Here is a 19,621-nt window from a genome sequence, read left to right as displayed (position 1 = left end):
TGCTTTTGCTAAATGTGCCTGAGTAGAACTTTGTTTCTTGTAAGCCCTTCCCAAGCTCAATTAGAAACTTTAAAAAATGTCATTTACTGTGTTGGTGGCTTTAACATAATTTGCGATCATTCTGGTTGCTAAAGCAACATAAGCTGAAATTAAAGCTTTCCTTTTTGCATTCCACCCCTTCTAATTTTTCTCCATGCAATGAAGTCATCATAATCATCCACCTTTGATCTTGCAGTCATCTGTGACACTAGATTAAGATATCACAAATGAACAATTACGACTTCACTGAATGAAAGAAAAAAAAAGCAAATTAAGCTTCATAAAAGCAGGGTTTTGTTTAAAAGAAGAAGAAGAAGAAGAAAAGGAAAAAGAAAAAGAAGAAGAAAAAGAAGAAGAAAAAGAAAAAGAAGAAACAGAGAAAAAGGATAAAGAAAAAGAAAAGAAGAAAAAAGAGAGAGGAAAAGGATAGGAGAAAAAAAATAGGAAAAGGGAAAAAAAAAAGAAAAAGATAAATTTTTCCCAGTTATACCGAGTAAATAGGCAAGCTGTATTAATGGAAGATGGAAGTTTGATTTTTAAAAAATCATACTTAAAAGCTTTGGTAACTCTTTGAAACTATTCTCTTGACTCTTAGTCTGAGGGAGCTTAAATATTTTAACTACCAACTACAAAATATTTGAACTAAATATAGAGTAACTGTACTTGAAGGCTGTTGTGCTTCTGTACTATTCTCGTCTTTGTTTCCCTTTTTTTTGCTTGTACAGGCTGTTCCACCACCAAACTTTGAGATGCCAGTTTCTATCCCAGTGTCCAACCACAACAGCTTGGTGTACAGTAACCCAGTCAGCTCACTGGGGAACCCCAACCTTTTGCCGCTGGCTCATCCTTCTTTGCAAAGAAATAGCATGTCTCCTGGCGTGACACATCGGCCTCCGAGTGCAGGTAACACAGGTAGGCTCTACTCTGTCCCATCCCTTTAAATGTTCTTTTATTGGCTGCTTGCGTGCCTTGGGTCACTTTAAACTGTACTCTTACAGACAAGAATGCTGTTTGTACAACTCATAACAGTTTGTCCAAAATTGCTGTGTTGAAAAATCAAAAGAGCCGAAGAGGTTTCTATTCCCAATATAGAAAAAACAAAAAAAAAAAAAAAAAAAAAAAGAGTTCTAGAAAAAGCTGAGTATTGACTGAGATTAAGGGAAATCAATAAAGGATAAAAGGGCAGACAATTTTCTGTTTCATAAAAATGCAGCTTGTCTACTTAATTCATGTAAGAGCTCACTACACCATAAAACTTAAGGGGGCAGAGGGAAACGTGGCCAATGCAAACAAATTGAAACAAGTAAAATAGGACACTCGTTGCTTAAATTTCAAGTTTAGAGGCTAAACACAGAATTTATTATTATCAGTAGTTCTGCAATGGCTAAATGATAGTTGAGTGGCTTGTGTAGCAAGAAGCTGTGCTTCACTCTGGTAATGATGAGGGCTCACCTCCGAATAGGATAAATGGGGATTAAGTTAATTCAATGTGCCTGGTTGAAGCAACATCAACACCCTTAAGGGTTCAAAGAGACCTGTGAGGTCTCCAACTGCAAAAAGAAGTTTCAAAAATCCTTAGCATGGATGCCTATGAAAAGCTGAGGAAATTAAAATGAAAAACTGTGCAAGTACGTATGACAGTGTGTGAATTATGCTGTCTAACAGAAACTTTTAGTCTCTTCCTCCAAATCCTGTGTGGAAGCCTTGCTTCTCTGACTAACACTGACCTAAAGGCAATTTTCAAGTGAATGAATACTTAGCTTTCAAAAATAATTGACTTCCTGTGCTGTGGAAGTATGAAAGTAAAATAATGAATTGTTGGGTACTGCATATTTTATTTGTCCTTGAAAGGCAAATACCTTGTATGTGTGACATTAAACGTTATGATATTATGACTATGGGTCTGATCTGATGCCTGCTGAAGTAAGAGGAAAATTGTAGTGCATATTGGAGCAGACTGTTTGAAGTCAGAGAAAATGTTTTGCATGTTTGCCTGTTATAAATTATTGTACTCACTCATAGTATTTCATTTCAACCTCCTAGGTGGCCTGATGGGTGGGGACCTCACTACCGGTGCAGGCACCAGTGCAGGTAAAGAGAAAATAATTTGTATTTATTTTTTTTTAACTGAACAAAGGACTTCCTCTGAAGGCTAAATCCTAAAATAGCTCCATATCGGAGATGGGATATTGGAAAGTGATCAGTGTTGGTTTATTTCCCCCAGATGAGGGCCAGGGAGTTGGTATTTGTTGTTGTTTTTTTAGAGTATGTTTTTTTAGACTTGTTTTCAGCAGTGTTTAAAATCTTGCACTTCAACAAATTGCCTGGGTACAAGCGCTCGTTTTCCTTCACAAGAGCCTTTCCATAAAAACCTGAATCCATTGCATTGCCCTGGTCAGGCAAAACTCCTGCTGAGGCCAGCATCTGGAACCCTGATTCTTTTTAAGTCACAGGGAGTTCTTGCATTGACTTCACTGGACTTGCGTAAAAATTTTGCTATTAAGTTTCTCATTAAACTTTCATCTATTAAGCACATACCTTATTTCAGGCTCACACATAAAATCATTTATAGTAATCAAAATCTGTTAACGTTTACTTAAATAATCATCAACTAACTCAAGCTTAGTTGTATGTTTTTACTTAAGTGCTCAGGGACATGACAGGGAAAGGATTTTCCAAATGCCCATGCAGAGGAAGAGATTTTCCCCTTTAATTCTGTCCCTGTGCTACTAATGAGAACTGTACTTGTTAAGGTCGGTGTTACCAAAGCAATGTTGTCAGAGTAGTCCCCTTTGCTCAGTAAACTCAGTGGTTTGTTAGCAATGTCAGCAATGTTGCATTATTACAAATACAGATTACAAAAGACAATGGCAGGATTACTGTTTCAGTTGTAGAAGTAAACACATATGTTCAAGGAAAATAAGCTGAGTGGTAAAAACACAGAGCATATCCCATGTTACTGGATTAACTGCTCTCAGAATTGTACAGAAGATAGTTGGAAGATACATTTTGTGCATTGTAAACTGAGGCTGATATATCTGGCCATTCTGAACCTCTATCATAAAAGGATTTATAAAGAAATTCTGGATACAGTGATTTTTATTTTGTTTTTCTTGGCTCTTCTCAGCCTGCTTTAGACCACCCCCCTTTTATCTTCACACATAGATGAGTCACAGATGTTTGTGTGATGCATTTGTAGTAAAATTGAAACTGCACAGCATTGTAGGAAAAAGCTGCTTTAAACACATGCTGATACTTTGAGAGGTAATTTTGTATTAATTTAGCAGTAGGGTAAGCAGAACACCAGAACTTAGATATTAGTGCCCTTTATCATTTAAAAAAAAAAAAAAAAAAAAAAAAAAAAAAAAAAGTAGAAAATTATAGTTTTGTTAATTATCTTTTGTTATTCTGTGAAACAGATAAAGAAAGATTCATTCTGGAAATGTTCGCACTTCATCTCGTTTTTTAATCTTATGTATAGTAGAAACTTCAAGAACGGCAGCGGAGGAACTCGGATAGTAAATTGATTGTCCTGTTAAGGAGCTCCCTCTACTGGTGTGCTAAGAAATATCATTCTCTCGTTCTTGGTTTCCCAATTTCTTTAAAAAGAGGCTGGAAACCAGTTAACAAAGGCAATGTCTTCTTCTGAAAGGGTCACATACTAAAACAATAGCTCATCAACACATGCATTTGGTTTAATAATTCTTGTGATTAATAAAATCTCTATATCAGTATGCTAGTTTAAAATGTATATTCTTTCTAAATACATTTTTTCTTGGAAATATGTTAAAAGCATATATAAGCATAGTAAGAGGGATAGTTTGATTATTTACTCATTAATTAAGAATTTGTATCTCCTGCATGCAATGCTATGCATTAAGCTCTCAAGTAATCTAACTTTGGAGTAGGCAATTGATTTGAGGGGCATGTATATGGGGGGCATTGCTAGGAATGCACCATAAATATTTAATCATATGAATAGTCTTTCTTCTTATCTGGCAATAAGAGCTTTAAGCACCATTAAAGAAGTGTTTTCTAGATCTCTTAAATGCAGAGCAGTAGGAAGAATTTGATACAGGGCTGAAGGAAGATGAAAGGTCACTATAAGGTTAAATCCTCTGTCTTAGTTGCATTATTCTACAATGGCATTATTTTGGACAGGCCTCTCTCTTAAGGGTGCAGAAGAATAAACATCAAAAGTTCTCTTTGTTCATCATTCTTCATAAGAAACAGAGACCTCTGTGTTTTTTTTCTAATTGGCATCTTAAAAGCTGGTAGCATGATCATGTGGTTGAATCTGTTAGGGTTCATATTTCTGGCCAAATTAGAACATTATAAATTTGCATTTTTCTGCAGCGTACAAAAATAGCATATATTCAAAATAACATACTCCAAGAAGAGGAGTCTAAAAAGTTTCATTTCTGTCACTACAAAATGAAACTACTTTTGATTGCTAACACCAGGCCTCAGTTTCTGCACCACTGTAACAAATTACATTATTGCAAATTGCATTATAACTGCAATATCACAAATGGAAAAAGATTAGTTAAGCCTGTGTTTTGAAAACTATGTTATTTTGATGGTTTGGATTATTTTAAGTAATAACCCTGAAGTCATCCACAATTTACCTTGGGAGTCAACCGAAGATGTAAATAGAACATAAGAAAGCTGACTACTTCTTTATTATCCTGCACAACTAAATACCAGCAGTGGTATGTTTAACTTAAACCTAAACTAAACCTTAACTTAAACCTTAACTGAAAGGTTATCTCAGGTTTGTTAAAGTAAATTTCTTCTAAGCCAAACACTGATTGAATAGTTTCTATCATGTGACAGTACCAACTGCCAAAACTTTTGAAGTGAACTTCACATTTAGTATATTTGCTAAATTACAGCAAAGTCTTTGGCACTATTCTGTCCAACCAGAAGCTTTTGACTGAAAGAGAGAACAAGCTCTTTTTGGACTCAGATTGGTTTGCTGGGTCACAGTCTCATTCTGGAATCAAATCCATCAGCTTACACTATAACATGAAAACTATAAGCAGCATGTTACCTATTCCCATAATAGACCATATGAAGTTCTTTTTAATTTTTGAGGAATGGATTTAGTTGTTAACAAAACTGGCTAAGTCAACAATAACTTTACCAGAAATTAATAACAACGGTGAAGTAGTGCTTTTAGTTCTGCAAATTATCTGAACTCCAGTTTTATGTAATGGCTTAATGATTATGCTGAATGCCTGATAAAAGATCACAACTTCAAAAATATTCAGTAGTTTTAAAACAAACTGCTACAGTATTGGAGGAAGTGTTTCTTTGCATCTTACTCTAAACTTGATTTTTAAACTGAGTTGTATTTTCAGATTGAGTCATATTTTTATTTTTTTCCATACGGTTTTCAGATTATGGCATTTTGTATTTTATAATTAACTTTTTTCTTGACTGAAATAAGTCCTCTTAAGTCAACAGAATTTCTTTAGATTTTAGACCACTATAAATAATAAAATCAAAAGAAATTTTTAATAGCAAGTTTTAAATCAGGGATGGGTATTATAATATTCACAAAAAAATCATATTTTTAATTTCTATTTTTTTTTCCATAATTTGTTTCACTGTTCAGTTTCTGTACTGGCTCCATCTTGACATTAGTATTAAAGTAAAGGAGCAAGTGATTCAAAATTATTTGTGAGTCTAAAAATGCTGTCATTGTGTCAAGTACTTGTTCTCTGTAAATGAGGCAGCCTTAAACTGCCTTTAAGTTTGTTCTTTTAAATCATTAGACACTGAAAAGGTCAGTAGTGCATTTTGAAAAATTCATCCCAGGTCTCTTCAGTAATTGAATCTCATATTTACCTGTAAACCAGCAGCTAGTTATATTCTTCTGGAAATGAAGCACAGGCTAACAGTTATCTTCTTGTCTTCTGAGAAATGAGGACCTGGATCTACCTGCCAATATCACAATTGTTTGTGATTTTCTGCTAACTTTTCTTTTCTTGATCATGTGCAGACTCTGGGTGAATGTATTCTGCTAACATTTCAAGAAACACAGGGATGTATTAGTTATAGTTATTAAAATAATAGTTATTTTTCTTCTCTCTCTCTTTTTTTTTTTTTTTTTTCTTTCTAAGCTGTTAGGGTAGAGGCAATCTGGGAGTGGTACCATCTCAAAAAAAAAAAAAAAATATTTACTAGCAAGAAACAATTATCTGCCCAAGTAAGCCTATTAGGAGTACCAATACAATTATAGATTAAAAAAAATAATAATAAAATAAAAAAAATAAAAAAAGGGTTTCAAAGGCATCTAGTTCTATTAGTGTCTTTTGAAGTCTTAAATATAAATAAAGCAAATGAGCACTAAACAATGAAAATTCAAAGTGTTACTTAAATATTCTCTTCTGTGCCCTGAAATCATGCTTGGCATAGGCAAGAGAAGGTAATTCATAGGCTACAAGTGTGGCATATGTTAAACAAACAAGTGAGCTTAGAACAACGATTCCCAAAACAGCTTATGGGCATCCTGCTGGGACTGGGTTTGCCAAGGAGAGCATTATAGTCATTGCCCTTCCCTTACAGCTCAGTCAGTGCACTTGCCCACAGACCTCTCATTTAAAGATTGGGCAAGATGTGGTACAACAGTGTAGTAAACAACAGTTCCTGTCCAAGGAAGTGTACAGTCCAAAAGAAAGAACACGCAGCCATTCATAACAGAGTTCATGATGCAACACTGCCAAATCCAAACAATAAGAAATCATAAATTGGCAGGTTGGCTTAAAGCTGTGGAGGGGGGTGACAAATGAAAAATACAACAGCTCTCTTTTTCTTTTGCCTTTTTCCACTCAATGTATGCCAGTAAGTATTGCTTTTCCAAGCTTTCATCCATATAGGAAGGATACATGCTGGTTTTTTAGTCCTGTATTAATCCAGGAGTTGTTGTTTACAGCAAGTGTCTATAAGTAGCAGATTTATGATGAAGCAGTAACATGGGAATGTGTTTTCTAATGCATACTATGAAGGAAACAGTCTATATAATTTCATACCCATGCAAGCAGTCAATACAGACCTTTCCAAAATTAAGTTATCTTCCTGCCCCTAGCAACTGATCTGTTTTGTACAGCTTCTTCAGACTCTTTTTCACACAGGTAAAAGTCACATTGGTGAAACTCTGAATATGGCTTTGAAATGATGGATACCTCTGTCCATGTAAAAGTCAAACAAAACGTTGCAGCATATGTCAGATGCAAATGTCGGGTGTATGTATTTTCAGCTAGCTCTTACTGATGAAGAGGTCTGCGTAGGCTCATTTGGAGTAGATCTCAGTGAAAATCTGTGAAAATTTGGCCTGCAGTATCTTTCCATCAATTGTGTGTTGACTTGGTAATTTATTTAGTTATTCTGTCTCATTGTCTCCATTATCAACAGTGTCTCAATATTTGTATTTATAAAAAGACAGCTTGAAAGGATTGAAAGGGAGAAAGCCCTAAGTTCACATGTAATGAACAATTAAGTGAGTCATACAAACTGTGGTTCTTTGTGAGTAGGATTTCAAAGACAGGCATGATTGACTTCTCCTTTTCCTTTATGACAAGCAGTTACAAATATTCCTGTAGAATGGCTTGGATTCTTAGGAAAAAATCCTTTTCCTAGGGAGGTCTGTGGGAATTTCTTGCTTTACTTTTGTGAGACAGGGAATTCACAATTACTGGTTTTCTATGTGCATTCTTGCTCATTAGGACATTACACTGTCTGCTGTTGCACAGTGCCATCCCTATTCTCGTTCCAATCCATAAAACACAAAAAGGCATTGCAAATAAGCAAACATCTGGATTTCATGTCTGTCCCGAGTCCTGACAGGTATAGTAGATGCCTCCTGGATCTGGAATGCAGAAATGGTGTTGCTCTGAAAAGGAAAGCAAGAAATGCTTTTAAACTCCTGAAGCTGGGACTGCAGCCACATGTGGAAGTTCCTGGCAGTATTAAGTTAATGTGACCCCTGCCCTTTAACTTTTAACGTGATTCCACAATTAAAAGATTCGAGACATAGATTCCAGTTGTTTTCCAAACCTCTTGCAAGTTGATTTTTCCCTTAATAACAGTTGGAACAGTCTGCCGGAAATAAATGCAGGAGGAGACAGGTATCAGTGAGTTACTGATCTATTCTTTGTATCTACTTAAAATTTAAAACAAACTTAAGCACTATTATCTCAGTGCAAAACACTTTCCTTTTGTACGCGTATCAGTTGTAATAACATAGGGAAGTTTTTAAAAAATAGGCTGCATCATTTGTGTTTAAAACAGATAGTTTTGAAGTTTTCCTGGTGTTAAATTTTAAACTCTGCATTCATCATCTTTCATAATTGTGCATTTAACAAAAGCAGACATGTAAAGACAACTTTACATGTAGCTATATGCCTAAGGGAAAAAAAAAAAAATCTTAACAGATAGGTCTTTGGGGACACAATAAAGTATATTTTCAAATTATATACTCATTTTGTAATTGGAATGACTTCTTGTCCTGAAATATTTTTTGTTGAAAAGCATTTTCTGCAAAGCGGTAATTTATTTCAAATATCCAAAAAAGCAAAGGATACATCATCAGCAAATATTTTTTTCAAAAGCAGATGATTTGTCAACAGCTCTCACTCAGGCAGTCAGGAGAAGAGATAAGTCCCCTTCCCAGGCTCATATATTTTTCCTACATGTCTTCAGATAATATTATATTTTCCAGCAGTGTAGTTTTCCGTCTCACACAAGTCTGCTTTTGCTTTCTTCTGACACTAGAACATCTTATGTATTAAAAACAAACAAACAAACAAAAAAGAAAAAAAAAAAAGTTTGCTTGTTTTTGCATCTTTTGCTTGTTTTGGTTTTGTTTGTTGTTGCTTTGGGATGAGTTTGGTGGTATTTTTGTTTTGCTTTGTTTTTAGACAGGACTAGAATGGAGTAGCTTTTCAGCTAGCAAACAATGTAAAGGAAGATTCCACTACAAGCACATTACACAGTATTTAATAGTTTTTCTGGAATAATAATTAAGTTATAATCCTAGTAGCCAGCTCGGTCCTGAAAATATACTTTGGAGAGGTGGTTATCACAGGCAGGTGGTTATCACAAGTGAGATCCATTTATGGTTTGTGCATACTACACATTAAGAGATCAAGTCTGTGATATTAATGCAAGATTTTCAGAAAATGTGGTTATACCAGCTAAATTTCTGATAAACATTTTTGCAAACCATCCTTGATTTTTTGTGTTGACCTAATCTAAGGGAGTGTAGTGCAGAAGATTGCTACATTCCTAATGGAAGGAATGGGCTAAGCCTTGCAGAAGTGAGCAGTCAGTGACACAGGAGCACTGTGCAAGGCAGGGTAACATTGAATCGGGGACATCAGGGGAACAGCTACAACTAGAATAACTTTTTCACCATGGCAATACACTTTCAAGTGTCAGTCTGATCCCAGAAATCTTGCTTGGACCTTAAAAACATTATGCAGGGCCCTCATTTTTGTCCTACAGAAGTTTAGTCTTTATAAAGCACAAAACTGAAGAACACTGTGATTTTTCTTGAAATTTTCGATTTAGTTACTGTGCTGATTAGGTGAAGATTCAAGATAAACAAGGTAACTTGAAATATATGGTTTTAGAGATAGACATAGATACAATTGTGTTAGAACAAATCAGTGTTGTAGAAGTGGAAATAAATGAATCAATACAATCAGAATTAAAGATATAGGAAACAGAGCATTTCTGCATTGCAGCTAATTGAATTTGAGATTCATGAAATGGGATACCTTAAAGAATTATGAAAGCAAATAGTAAGATGGTATCATCAGACAATTTAAGAACATAAGCATGGGTTACCCATTGCTTTCCTTCTGTGTTGAGGAATGAGGAATAAGGATAATTGTGTCAGCTTGAGGAAGGCAGAGCATGCCTCCCCCTTCTGTCAGTGTACACAGAGCTTGAGACAGACTTTTGCTGTGATGTATATGCTCCTGTTCTGAAGGTTGCAAGGAGGGAGTCCAGAGGTGTGCTGAAACACCTGCCTGCAGCTTGGGAAACCTCATTTTGAAATGTTTTGAAGGGGTGCTTGCTGTTCCTTGTGTGGGCAGAAACAGGGTAATTCCATAGACAGTCAGGTGACATTTTTACATGTACTCTATTAAGGTGTGAACTCCTAACAGACTAAGGTGGGAGAATATTTCATACAAGAACTACTTCAAAAATATTTAAATATGGATCTTATTATAGCAACAAAACATGACCACAGAATTAGTGATCAGGTTGGTTTGTGATGCACTTAGTTACGCAGTTGACTCAGCAGTAAAATATTTGCATGAAATGTAATGGTCAGATTTCTGTTCTCATCCTGCATGTAAATATACCTATGCATTTCTCCGCTTGGCTGAAACAGCATCTCATACTGCTAGCCTCCTAGATACACGGCATTGCCTTAGATTTCCAGAAATGAGTTTTTCAGTGCTTTCTCTGTCATCAGGTGGCCAAAGGGCCACTTCTTTACTTCCAGCTTCTGCCTGAGAAGCACCCTGTCTATTCTGAAGGAAACCTGCTGAAGTATAGGACACACGTGTCCTTTTTCAGCCGTAGTTACGTGTACCTGCAAACACTCCGTGCAGAATAGATTGTGAGAGCGTTCCAGGTTTCAGATGGCACTTGTCCCAGGGTCAGAACTAATTCTGACTACTACATCCGTGTAAACTATTCATTAAGATCCTCTGCATGAAGATACAAAGAGGAGGAGCTGGTGGTCTTTATCTCCTTAATGATGAGGAGCACACTGCCAGGACACCACAGGGGCAGGGGGAAGCTGAGCTGGGGAGCCAGGAGGGCTTCCCGGGGGAGGCAGGGCAGTCCCAGCCCTGGGAATCAGGCTCCTGGCCCCTGGGTGGGGATAAGGATCAGGCCCAGGGAGCCAGAGGACTGATTAGAGGGCTGTTAGTGACAGTCGATGTGAGATGTAGCCATAAGGCCCATACTGTATGTGTAGGTTCAGAGCCTAAGTGCTGCAACCTGCTCAGGGACACAGAAAAAGTGTGTTCTTGTAGAAATCTCTGCTGTTATACTTACCTTATTTCTAAATGGTTGGTTTCTAAAACTGTAACAAGAGCAAAGAGTTGTTGAGATCATTTTTCTACTGCTCTTCCAAATGTCTGTACACTCACTACACTTTTTTACTCTTTCCATCCAAAAAGCGGCTGATATTTCATAAGATGCCTGAGAACTCTTCCACATACAGTCCATAGATTTTATATACCACATCTGTCTCAGTTGGCTCCCAGCAATTCAGCAAAGAAGGTCCATTAGAGTAATGCTTTGGGAATAGGCAGCTACTTTAACATAAAGATTTTCTTTTATTCTGGGTGAGTGTATCTGCAGATTGGTTTTCTTCTACCGCTTGCAGCTGTTAAAGGTCTTGTACTGTGACATGACTAGCCTGCAAGACGTGAGTAAGAACCTCCAATTATCTCCTTTAAAAATTATGTGTAGGTAAACACCAGTACAGCTTCCTGGCATGAGTGCATTATTGTCAGTATCTATGTTGTTTGGGTCGTAAACAATAGCCTGTTCCAATGGTGTGTATGCATTAAAAAATACATATACATATAAGACATAAAAAGAGAAAAGGAGCACATTCTTTGTTTTTTAATTACTGTTAGGAACAATTATCATTCTTCTCGGTAGTGGGAAGCAAAATCAAGTGAAGAGTGCAAAACTGGATGTAAAATTAACAGAATGTTTATTACTTCATTGATTTATTCTTCCTTTCTTCTTGATTTATTTCTTCCTTCCTTCCTTTATTTATTTATTTATTTATCTTTTTCTTTTTTCTTCTTTATACATTTTCAAGTCCAGGGTAAATTATAGCATACTTAGGTCTCATATTTATATAGATTTATTCTAAATTTAACAATCCTTTTGGGAGGCTTGGTGGTCTATCATAATGTCATGTATGTGATGCGCATTTAACATAACCCAGTAAGAACCAGGAATCCTGCATGAAATGGAATGTACATATCCTTAGTGGAAGAATTATGATAATTTCCACACGTAAGAGCATATGCTTGTTGAGAAGTTGAAATTACCATTAATATTTATTAAGACTAGTTCAAGAATTTGAAAGCTCTTTTCTTATTAAAATTAATGGGAAGTAAGCATCCCAGGTGCCTAAAGATCTTGTAAATTCTCAATCCATATGGTGAGTGAGATGCTTTAGAGAAATGAAAGAAAGATCAAAGGAAGGACATATACATTGTGTGTCTTGCTCTTAGTTCTTCTAGGACTACTATAGTGTTTTTGTTCATTCATCATATTGTTATATATTTGAAATTACAAATTAAGAAAAAATCAAGTTGGAATGTGACAGGATCAAATCTTTAAGAAATCAGAATGTAAAAATTGTCCATTTTTTCAAGATTTTGAGACTTTGAATCATAACATTGCTGCTCTAAAATGCTGAGCGATATGGAAATAAATAATTGACTCCTGATTGGTTTTACCTTAACATTTGAGAAGCTTCCTATCTTAAATGTTCCCTAGAGAAGCATTGTCCTAACAGAATATCAAGAATTGCAGCCACTTTGCAATCACTGTGACACAAATGACACCACTATGAAGGAAGAGAGCTAAACTTTGCTCCCTGTCCTGTCCTGAATAAACCCGTGCTTTGCCTATGCCCTTAAATTCAAGATAGCACTGCATGAATTTTCAACATAGTTCAAATCATAGGTAGATTAATTAATATATCAATATTAATATATATTGATATTAATATATCAATATATTTTGTTTGTATTGACTAACTACTGGTGCATAAAAATACCTTTTCTGGATGTTTTTAAAAAGTGATCTTGTAGGGATTAATTATGCAGTGTCTACATGGACAAAATTCCCACTGAAGTCAATGGCACTTGTGCCTAATTGCAGAATGTGGGAACATACCCAAGAAGAGCATTCTATGCTCAGAAGGCATTTGTCTTTATATTCTGCCATTAGTCCCAGTACAAAGTCTGGCACTGCGTTTCATGATACGTGCTGCTCCACTAGTTCTGTCTAGAAACAAGCTCTTTTATGTGTAAAATATTTTTACTCTTTCAAATCAGTATAACAAACAACAAGTGGAAAAATAATTTTCTCTGAAAACTTCTTGAATTGAGAAAGCTATAAATTTACAAATTGTGACATATGCCCTTTAAAACTTGTACATCTACTGTTTTTATTTTCATTATGCATTACAAGTGCTATCAATAATGTTTAAAAATGTTCTATTCCAGAAAAAATATGGCTTTTAACCAAATAAAAATGTAAAGCCAACTTGCTCAAAAATCCATCTGTTTTTCATTTTCATATAATCTATAATCAGGAAATCCATTCATACATGACATATAATTTTTGTGCTTTCAAGTGGATAGTGGAATGTGATGTTCTGCATACAGTCACATCTAAATTGATAATTGTCCAGACAAAGCGTAATTTTAAAGTATAGGATGAAGGAAGGTTTAATTTGTATATTAGAAGTCTTATACATTTTTTTGCCTCTGCATGTAAATGAGACCATTCTCTTTGGCAGATTTATCTGAAGGTGGGACAGCTGCCTCAGAGCAGGCCACAGCTTTCTGAGTAAAGAGGATACGGTTTAAAGAGCTGGTTTAAATGCAGACTCTTCTTAGCAGTAAACCGCATGCATGCATTCATCACTGATTTTCAAATGACGGGTTTCTATATCACTGGTTTAAGGTCCACAGTCTTGAATTCCTGAATCCACATGATACCAAAAGAATAACAATTTGGTGGCTGGAAAGAGGGGTGGTTATTATATGGCTCCAAAATGCTAGCTGGAATAATATGCCATGAACAGCAGAAATCTAGTAGTAAAGAGAAGATTGCAGCAGCGCTTAAAATAATTTGATGTTCCAAAAATATAAATGTAAGATGTGTTATCACTGTTCAAAATATTTTACATTTACATTTACATTAGTAAATAATATAAAGGCCTGGCTAAAGTTTCTGAAGACTGAAGTTTGATAAGGGTGCATTCTTTCTCTTAATTTTAATAGAAAATTATATGAAGTTGGTCTTCTGTGGAAAGTGAGAGTTTTTTCTTGTAAGGATTTATTTTCCCCAGAAGACACAACCATAGAAAAGAGTATATAAATCACACAATGTGCTGTTTATCATTAAGTATCTCAGGTAGTATATTGCAGAATAAAAGACATATATATAAAATACTTTAGCTTCATTTTCACTCTCTGAACCAATGCTTGTCATACAACAGATTTCACAAGGTAGCTTTACTTCCTGTTGTTAAAATACCTCCTGTATGAAACCAGCACCAGAGCAACCCTGCATCTGCTTCAGTTTCTTCTGTCGATCACTTCCTTGCATAACTGTTTTGCAGTATTCGGTTTGTGTACAATCACATTCTAAAAGGTGCTGTAGTTTCCAGAAAAAAAAAAAAAAAACTTTATATTCCAAATGCCCCTTCTAATTTCATTATCTCTAACAGTGCATAGCATTAATTAAAGCATAGTATGTATCAAGTCCATGCTGAGAACAATTGTTTGTTTAAAAAAAAAAAAAAAAAGCCTACTGACACAAAATGGAAAACTTGCCAGCATTCTGCTGGTTTAAGTTGATAAGAATAAAATACACTTTTTAAGTAAATTAATTTTATTTCACTATCTGTAAGCTATTATCAAGGAAATAACAAGATTAACTGTAAAGAATATTTTTATTTTAAAATCTCTGAAATTATCTATGTTCTTCTAAGCTTTGATCATAATTCCACTTTGCCGAGGCTTGGGAGATGGTTATAAGAAAAATCAAGAGAACAAACAAGCCTGGCAAGACCAGTGGCTAAAGGTACCTAATGAATAAGGAAGTCAAGAGCTTTGTGATACTTTTCCTGTTGTCCAAAACTTAATGGTTACAGTTCAAGGTCTTCCAGAGCCTAAAGTGATTTTGTGGTTAATAGCCTTTGCAAGATTTTTCTTCCATGGGTTTTCTGTTCTGGTAAATACAATTAACTGATGTGCTCACTGATTCAAAATATGATTTAATGTTAGTCGTACTTGGACACACTTCATTAACATAACTAGAAAACAGGTTCACTTGCATTTACTGTCACTTTTATGACCACATCACAGATTTAACAAATTTAGTTCCGTAATCCATTTATGTCCAGGAGGGCTATAAACCCCATTTTACATGTGAAAAGAGTGAGGCACTGAGTATCTCCCTGACTTCAGTACTGCAAAAGAAATGGTGTTGGTGCAAGGCACCTACCTCCACTCTCCCTAACTCTTCTTCCCACACTGTTCCTAGGTGGTGTGTCACAGCTTGCTAGCTGTGAATTAACAGTGAGCCCAAACATTTGGTCTTCCTAACACTTGTCTTCCCTAACATTTTTTCTACCAGTATTTGTCTGAAAGTTTTCCTTTGCTGTATTAGTTCTCATATGAAGACAGTATTATGACTGGGCAGTTTCTGTATTCCTCTTGACCATGTTGAGGCAGATTTTTAGTACTACACTACAAAGTTGTCTCTTTCCCCAGACCTTGTAGGTGGGAGATGAGACTTCATGGATGGAAAAGGAAGGTCACATTTTTAGTGCGGTGGTAGGTCAGTAGCAGTACAGATACACACTTGCCAGTACTACTTAGTGAGAGAAAGAAACCCTTTTATGAAAAATAAAAAGAGAGGAGGAAAAAAAAAAAAAAAAAACTAATGAAGCATTTGCCTGTCAGAGCTCCTGGGGTTTGCAGAGAGCAGCAAAGAGATGAAGATGAAAGATATAGAGGCATTCTCCAAATAAGGCTATGCTCTTGCTCTCATTGACTTTAGTGTTGACAGAATCGGGTCCAAAAACTGTGGTGAGAGAGTGCAAAAACATTTAAGAATCTTCCTAGTCCTACCCCTGCCTTTTCTGGAAATTATAGCCTCACTATACTCATCCTTTGTTTAAAAACAAAACAAAATCATAAACTGGAAAGGGCTGAGTCAGGCATGGCAGAACCTTCCGTAGTTGTCAAGAAAACACTACACAGCTTTGAAGTTTTTTTTTAAGCCAACTTTTTCTGACTCTTTTGTAAGGAACAAATAAGATCTTTTCTGTTCTGAGTGCATGGTATATCGTGCTATGTACTATACAATGGTAAACAGAGTCATGTAATCACATTGACCTCGGCACATCACCAAGATGTCAGCTACCATGACAGAAAGTGTTTTAAGAGCAGTTGTTCCAAACATGGCATGTGTCATACTTTATAACATGTCTTTTTTATAAAGACACATTATACAACACTAGCATTTACCTTGACTTGTTGTATATGAAAGTTTTAATGTTCGATCTTAAGAAATACCATTGTGCTTACAATCCTTCTCTCTTTTTTTTTTTCCTGGTTTTTCTTTTTCTTTCTTAACAGGAAATGGGTATGGCAACCCCCGCAACTCACCAGGTCTGCTGGTCTCACCTGGCAACTTGAACAAGAATATGCAAGCAAAATCTCCGCCTCCAATGAATTTGGGAATGAACAACCGTAAACCAGATCTCCGAGTGCTTATTCCACCTGGCAGCAAGAATACAATGCCATCAGTGGTAATGCATTTTCAAAGCTTTTTTTTTTTTTTTTTTTTTTTTAAATCTCCTTCAGATAAAGTATTTAAGAATTTCAAGGCCTGCTAAGCCAACCAAAATCAGTAGAATAACATTCCACATTCTTGATCGTTTTGTCTTTCTATCTAGATAGCCTTAAGTCTTGACAGTGAGCTGAGGATGTAGGCAGATCCTTTTGACTGCATTTATGAAGCCATTTTTACTTCCTCCCTTTTTTCTATGGACTTGCAAAGTAGGAACTGTGTCCTGCACAGTCTGAACTTCTTCACTCTCCTTCCTAGTAGTCTGGGGAGCCTTCCCTGGATTTATTATAATCCTAAATTTAATCCAAAGTACTCCTAACCTACTATATTTTTCTTAAATATTTAGTCATGCAGACTCTCAGCAGATGACAGGTTAACTACAAATAAATGAATTTGAACTCTATCACTCTGAGCAACAACAGACAAATTTTAGAATGATGAGAGGTAGTACATAGATAAAGCAGGATAAGGCAGAGCAACAAACTGCTCTACCTCCTGCCAGGATTAACAAGATGTAAGCAGGCTATTATGATAGAAGGTTGAATCATGAAGGTATTATGTGAGTATCTTGCAGTTCCCTTCCAAAAGTGGGTTAGTGGTTGCAAGTAAATCTTTCATGAGTGTTTCAACACTAGAAGTGAGCTTGATTAAAAAAAGGATCTTGATGGTAAATTTAAGTGATGCTATAAACACATATTTCTGTTATGTAACAGACACTATTAAAACAACTTCCAAGCTGGCTGCTTTAGCCTGATGCATTATAAATTAACTTTGAACTTCAAACTAAACTCCCCACAAATGGGATGCTGGCTTCTGAGAGGTTAAGTAACAAATAATCTCCTACAAGGCAAAGCTCAAAGTCGACCAAGGCAGTGACAAGCTGTCTGCATTGAATGATTTATTCCAAGGTCCTTAAAAATGATACTTTCCAAGGGAATCTGTGAATGGTCAGGTCTCCTGAAACCAGGTATAGCTACACAGTCTGCAGCCACTCAGGCTGTGGAAGAATTAATGAACTCTTAGAGAAAGACTCGTTCTTCAAGCTGGATAGATTGTCCTCGCAGTTGAGAGAAACATCTCGGTAGAAGGACAAAGAAGAGATCTGTGTTATTTTTCCAGACTATGCTCAGAAATTATTTAATTTGCTGCCCCTCTCAGTTGAAGCTATTCACTAGGCTATAAAATCTGCACCCTGGTAAATATCTACATTCACTGATTTTTAATGCTCCTTTCCTATGCACTCAGTCTGAGGATGTTGATCTGCTCCTGGTAAGTGGTAGTGATGTTCATCCTAATAATGAAACCATAAAATAAAATTAAAAAAAAAAAAATGTTATTTTGTATGTTGTATTGATGAAATGGTTGAAGCCAAACTGAAAACATTATAATAGCTATATCATGAACAAAAAAGGTTATCATAATCTTTGAAATCCAGCAATATGGAAGACAAGGTGCAGTTGTTGCACATATTCAAATTACTCGTGCCAATATAAAGCTTTCCTGGTGCTGATGTTTTGCTACCATGTAACCTGGTGCCGCTGAGGATGGCATGGCCTTATTACAACTTTTTGATGGCTCTCTGGACATTTTACCCTGAGACTTCCAGGGTTAGAGCTCTCTGGTGCAGGTTTTGCAGCAAAATGTGCAATGCCCCAGAGTTACAGCGGAACACGTTAGCTGCTGTGGCGCCCAGTGCTCTGTAAGTTTGCTTTATTTCTGCAAAAAACGAAGTGTTCAGAGCACCATCTGCTGGTGAGGGGTCACCACTCAGCAGCCCCAAAGGAGCACAGCAGCCAGGAGGGCCGGGTTTGGGGTTCCTCCCTCTGCCTCCTGTCTCTCCTTTGCATCTGAACAAAAGGGAAGACAATGAGGATGGAGCCTACATATTTCATCAGTTTCTCACACGATCTGTTCCTCTACCCACAACAAAATCAATCTTCCCCGTTTCTAGGGCAGTTACCTAGGAGATACTGATGTAAAGGGTTACTATGGTGACTGCTGGTCTCTCAGAGGCTTGCAAATGATAGGGTTGGCAGAGTTCATAAAAGCCACATGTTAAACGATTAATTCCCAGAAATTTGTACCGGCTTGTGTTTCTTATGCACAAAGCACACCCAGAAAGGTAATGCGCTCGGATGGCTTAAACCCGGTCAATAATATGTTTATTTTACTTACTTTAAAAGAATCAGAGGATAAATAACTCCCAGTCTGCTCAGTCATTGGCTACTCCAGTGGTTTCCGTAGCAACTCCTACTCTACCAGGGCAAGGGATGGGAGGATACCCATCAGCCATCTCAACAACATATGGTACTGGTGAGTATCGGAGCGCCGTGCGAGGGCTGGGGGAGGGAGCGAGATGCTGACAAGTGTCGGCCGCACTGGTAATGAATTAGCTTCTGTTCCTCGGGAGAAGCTGAAGGATTCATAGCTGATGTGCTTTTACACCTCATTTGCTTACTCTCTATCTGTCACTGACTCGAGAGATGTCTATTTAAAAGCTAAGTTGTTCAAATAGAAAACTGCTAAAAAAAATACACAAAATAAACTTCTCAAAAAAATACTCAAAAGAAACTTCTCAATCCTCTTCATACAACAGGTAATTTCCTGTAGTTGGGTGCACCTTCCTAAAGTCACAAGGGTAGTGCTAGTGAGCAGTTTCACTGGTTTCAAAACAGAGGTCAGCATCTTTGTGGGCCGTCGCGTAATTACCTGGGAGACTGAAATGAAGCCTCAAAAGAGCCTCAACTTCCCGTTGCACATTGCTATTATATAGATCATGTTGATCTGCAGATTCTGTCCTTCTAGAGAAGACATGCACTGTTCAGACACTGGCTACGCACCAGGTTCTGCAACAAAGACTGTAACCAAGTGTTACAATATTTTTCAACTTTTTGACATTGTCAGAATGCATGTATAGTCACGTTGGTTATAT

General features: G+C 36.5%; 1 protein-coding gene across 8 annotated transcripts in view; it reads left to right on the top strand.

The window, feature by feature from the left end:
* The window catches only part of MEF2C (myocyte enhancer factor 2C), a 122,626-nt gene that overhangs the window by 94,891 nt on the left and 8,114 nt on the right, over positions 1–19,621 (top strand). For 4 of the 8 annotated variants that reach the window (XM_032205436.1, XM_032205440.1, XM_032205434.1 and 1 more), the window contains exons 5-9: positions 765–951; positions 2,083–2,130; positions 16,476–16,648; positions 17,935–17,958; positions 18,873–19,002. In XM_032205436.1, coding sequence (XP_032061327.1) covers positions 765–951; positions 2,083–2,130; positions 16,476–16,648; positions 17,935–17,958; positions 18,873–19,002 — 562 coding nt within the window. The remainder of the gene's footprint in view (positions 1–764; positions 952–2,082; positions 2,131–16,475; positions 16,649–17,934; positions 17,959–18,872; positions 19,003–19,621) is intronic. The other 4 variants (XM_032205442.1, XM_032205441.1, XM_032205439.1 and 1 more) reach the window with 2 other exon arrangements.

This window comes from Aythya fuligula, chromosome Z (assembly GCF_009819795.1).
Source record: "Aythya fuligula isolate bAytFul2 chromosome Z, bAytFul2.pri, whole genome shotgun sequence".
NCBI classification, from domain to species: domain Eukaryota; kingdom Metazoa; phylum Chordata; class Aves; order Anseriformes; family Anatidae; genus Aythya; species Aythya fuligula.
Note: the sequence above shows the minus strand (reverse complement) of the source record. Positions and strands in the feature narration are given on the sequence as shown.